Source organism: Pinus tabuliformis, chromosome 2_2 (genome assembly GCF_031772625.1).
Source record: "Pinus tabuliformis cultivar Carrire ecotype Pingquan chromosome 2_2, CPIR1, whole genome shotgun sequence".
Taxonomy (NCBI): domain Eukaryota; kingdom Viridiplantae; phylum Streptophyta; class Pinopsida; order Pinales; family Pinaceae; genus Pinus; species Pinus tabuliformis.
This window is the reverse complement of record NC_142300.1, coordinates 226869068-226874125: the sequence shown is the minus strand read 5'-3', so window position 1 is coordinate 226874125 and position 5058 is coordinate 226869068. Positions and strand designations below refer to the sequence as shown.

The window sequence follows — 5058 nt, the reverse complement described above, 5'->3', positions numbered from 1 at the left end:
TCCTCCATCCTTCCTTGGAGTTAATATTGTGGAAGCAACACATGGATTTAAACATTCTTGGATGAGACCCTTATGTAGAAATTCTTGAACCTAGTGTTTTATCTCCTCATTCACTCTTGGATTCATATTATATGTTTCTTTATTTGGAAGGCTAGCACCTAGAATCTTTCCTTTCTGATGGTTGATAATAATTACAAGAGGAAATTTATTTGGCAAGTCATCAATTGTAATGTCAAGAAAATCATCCAACATATTTTTAATTTCCTTAGTAAAATCATTCAAATCTGTAATTGTAAAGACTACCTTAGGCTTACCAATCAGAGAAAAGTTTACCTCCTCATGTTTGACTTCCTGTAGAAACACCCTTCTGCTAAGTACTAGTACTTTAGGATTGGTCTCCTATGATGCACTTTCATCTTTCAATGGAAAAAGTTTATGTCTTTAACCATCCTTTTCAAAAGTATATGTGTTGTGTCTTCCGTCTTGTAGTTGTTCTCTATCATACTTCTAGGGTATTCCTAAAAGAGCATGATATATGTCCATGAGCATGACATCATGAAGTACTTTATCTTTATAGCATATAATTTTTAACTCTACTTCACCTTTTTCATTTACCGGGATATGATGTCATTTTGGAAACCATGTAACTTTGTATGGTATAGGATACATTTTTTTCTTTAGCTTTAACTTCTCCACCATCACTGTAGCTGGCAAATTGTCAATACTTCTAATGTAAATTACAACCTTAAAAATTTACCTTTTAATTTGTAGAAAATTTTGAAGAATGTTTTTCTCTTTGGAGGCTCGTTAACCTCTTTGGCAGACTTCAACAAGACTTTTTTTATTAGCAGAGATTTTCCAACTTCAAGTGCATTCTCATGCATATAGGACATTTTGGTATCTTCCTGTGTAATGTGGACATTTCCTATATTTTTTGGAAGGGTTCTATTAGCATTCATTAGATTTATAACCAATAGTATTACATGCATAACATCTAACATGAAAGTTTTGTCTGCTACCTCTTTGATATAGTCTTCTCCTCTAAAATCTCCTCCTCTCAATGGCAGTTCTCATTGTTAAGAAATATTTCCTTATTCCCTTTGAACTTAAAATCTTCTACTTGATTGTCCTTTTCCTCAATTCTCTTTTCTTGATTGTTATATGCTTGATTTCTCTCTTCTTGATTGTCCTCTATTTCTTATTGTTCTTTGTCCTTTTCCTCTTTGACTTTGCTTCCTTACCAACTTCTCTTCTATCTTAAGAGCCATTTGGTAGACTTCGTCAATAGTTCTTAGAGACAAAATATTTAAGTCATCTTGTATTTCAAATCTTAAACCATTAATTTCTGTAGCTAACTTTCTAGAGTCTCCTCCACATGTCCAAATCTTACACTTAGCCTATAATTTTTTTTTGTATATTTCTTTGTAAACATAGATTTCTATTTGAAATTTTGCATTGGTCTGAAACCACTTAGTTGATGGTCGTGAGGTAGAAGTTAACCTTTTAATTCTGTCACCATTCAATCTCAACTAGTAATTGTCACTTTTCCTTTTCTCCTATGCTTTGCTTACATGTTGTCCCACCATAAAGGGGCATGTCCCTTCAATGTAGTCACTAGAAATTTCACTTGTTTCTCCTTGGCTATATTATTATATTCGAGATATTTTTCCATGGTGTTGATCCATTCGATCACTCTTCAACATTTAAGTTTCCGTCCTCTAACCTCGTTCTATTGCTCAATCCTATGACTGCCTTGATCATTTTAAGTTTTGAAATCTCTTTCTCAACATTAGCCTCTTCTTCTAAGGACTCCCACCTCTATATGTTGCGCAATCCTATGACTATCTTAATCATTTTCTTGTTTTGGAGTCTCTTTCTCAACATTAGCTTCTTCTTCTAAGTACTCTTCTAGATTACGCAATCATATGACTATCTTAATCATTTTCTTGTTTTGGAGTCTCTTTCTCAACATTAGCTTCTTCTTCTAAGTACTCTTCTAGATTGTTGATGTCACAAATATTCTTCTTTATACCATCTCCATTGCATATAATCTTTTTTATGCTTTTACTCTAAGATTTCTACCAATTCTGTGATGATCACTGCAGCTGTTGCCCTAGCGAGTACCCCACTCTGCGATCTTGATGGAGGGACATGCCCACACGTCTACAACTTCCGCAGCGTCAAGGTACTCCAGGGTATATTCTTTTCCACGGGCAAGCAATATTTGCTATACTATAGGGTATTCGGTCAGTCCAAAGTACATCTCTACATTCGCATGGATATCCATCCAACCATTCAACTGTCATTAATGCAACCATCCATCCAACCTTCTCGGCGACAGGCTGCCGAAGATCTCCAGCCTCCCTTTGGCCCACCAGCGATGCAGGTTGTAGATAAGATCTTCATTTAAAGCCTTCAAGGCTGGGCTTTGGACCAAGGATTTCAAATTTAAGAATTGGGCGGGAAATTTCTGCATCATCTTGATGAATAAGGACGGGATGGTGCTCTCCAGCGCAGTCATATATTTCTGTGGCGCAGGTAACAGAGCTGGCTCTGGGTCCGGAGGCCTTGAGCTTAAATCTATAGCTGATTTCTCGAATATTTAGAAATCGAACGGACATGGGCGCACTCTAAAAATTGAGGTGAGCTGGAGACCTTCCTGTGGATACTACGGCCGCCAGACTTGAGACTAGACGAAAGGGCTGCTGCGTCAGTGAAAGACTCGAAAGCGGAACTCCTGCCGGAAGGCTACGAGAAAAGGGGAGGGGCGGTGCCTGATAGAGATAGGGTGGGCACCGCAGCGGCGATTTTGGCACACAAAGCGACAGGGGCTTTCATTACCCAGTGCGGTTGGAATTCGGCTCTGGAGAGCGTGGTCGCGGGCGTTGCGATGATTGTGTTTCCGCTGCAATCGGACCAACCTGGCAACGCTCTGCTTCAGGCAAGGGAAGCGAAAGTGGCGGTGGAGATGAAGACGAGCAACGGTGTGGCTGAAAAGGAGGAGTGGAGAGGGCTGTGCGATATTTAATGCAGTCGGAAGAAATAGTGTGTTTCATCCGTATTCTCTGCCTTTCGAACAGAGTGAAGGGGTTGAGTGGCCTTCCACGAAATAGTGTGTTTCATCCGTATTCTCTGCCTTTCCAACAGGGTGAAGGCGTTGAGTGGCCTTCCACGAGAAGGAAATATTTGGAAGCTTTCTCGATGGTCCGCCAAGAGAAGAAAATTTTTGAAGTTTTTATCAACAGGTGCCTTCGGCTGGAAGGGTTGATTTAAGGGTCTTTTATCAGTGGTATTCCAACGGAGAGGAAAAATTAAAAGTAGTAAATGATGTTCTTCAATTTAAGAAAATGAATTATTTTATTAATATGTTATTTTAGAATTGGTAGTTATAAGTTTACTATGCTTTTCATAATTCTCCATATAATTGGTTGTTTCCAAATTATATGAAAAAAAAATATATAGGTCTTATACATGGTAGATAACATTAACATTGTTAATTTCGTTTATTTAGTTCACTTGAATTTTTTAATTACTATTAATTGTTTAAAATTTTATTATTAGAAAAATAATAATATAGAATTTTTTATTATAATAATAAAATAGATAAAAATAATATGATTTTTATTTAAATATTTTATTTAAAGATAAAGTTAAGAGAATATATATTGTAATCAATTAAAAATAGTGAATATTTTAGTTAAATATTTATAAATATTCAGTTATATTTGAGGCACAGTTGGGAGTTGTGATTAGATTGATTAAATATTTGTTAACGCGCTTTACTTGTTTGTTCCTAAATGAAAATAAAAGATTCCTTCTCTACGCACGCACCGTGCACGCAAAGGGAGTGACTGCGTGAAGGGCAGAAAAAGGTACCAGCTGTTCTAGACATTGATATTTTCGTCGAAGGTGCGGTAGCATATTTTTTGTTTTGGACCCAATAAGTAATTCGTTTATTGTCAAGGTATCATAGTTTTTTGTACAATTTAACAGATTTAAAAAGATTGATATAACAACACATAATTCATAAAAATCCAAACTCTGAGTTAGACCAGATCGACAAATTCTAACATTGCCTACCATGCTACTCTAACCTTTCTAATGGTCACTGTTGAAATTAACGTCATAATACTAGCTGATCTGGTTGAGAAGGCCATACGATTGATCCAAGTGTTTTCGGAGAAGTTTACAAAGGAAGGCATCGCATTTGCTTAAAAGCTACAGGTCAAACTCAGTTAGATAGTAAGTTGACATTGTTGATTCTCGTAAACAAATCTAAATCATGGTAAATTAACAAATGTGAATATTGCGAAAGGTTTATTTTTTTATTAGTATATTAATTACTGAAAATGAGGAATTGATTTTTATATATGGCTTAGCCACAACTACAAATAAAATTGTATAAAGATTGTTGTTGCTAAATGTAGATATAATGAGATGTTCATTAACTTAGGGGATTCAAGTATAATAGTATGTATAATAGTATGTTATCATCAGTTAAGTTTTATTTTAAAATACTAAATATCAAGATATTTATGGAATTCACCATCAAATATATGTATGTAATGAGGGTCTTGGCTGATATCTAAGTAGAAAATGAGATATGAAGGATATTATTATTATGTCAATCTTACACATACTAACTATAATCTAATTTTGAAAATTTTTGTAAACTACCTTCAAAATTAGGTGGTGATAATAGCATGTGGTTTTTTTTAATGATAGTTCATGGCGATGATCAAACCTAGTTTAATGCATTTTCTCAGTAAGGATCTATTACCAATTCTTGTTAACGTTTTGGAGTAGTGCATTAGGTTTTAGTCGTTTTCCTCTGTTGATTTGATATAGAAATTTGTTTTTGTGCTCTAGTTTCATACATTTTCTAGGTAAGGATCCCTTATCAATTCTTGTTAATGCTTTGGAGTTTCTAATTAATGCATCATGATTTATTGGTTTTTCTCTAATGATTAGACATACAAACTTTTTTTTTGCGCGCGCTAATCATATTCCTAATACCAGTGTTGGGTGTCTAGGGTCATCGTTTGCTTTTGGGTTTTC

General features: G+C 35.3%; 1 protein-coding gene across 1 annotated transcript; it reads left to right on the top strand.

Moving 5' to 3' along the window:
- The first annotated feature begins 2498 nt into the window (after window positions 1-2498).
- On the top strand, window positions 2499-3028 carry LOC149192142 (UDP-glycosyltransferase 72C1-like). Its single transcript, XM_089406852.1, has 2 exons — window positions 2499-2538; window positions 2682-3028. Exons 1-2 carry the CDS (start codon window positions 2499-2501, stop codon window positions 3026-3028), a joined length of 387 nt encoding a protein of 128 aa, XP_089262978.1.
- The last annotated feature ends 2030 nt before the right edge of the window (window positions 3029-5058 follow it).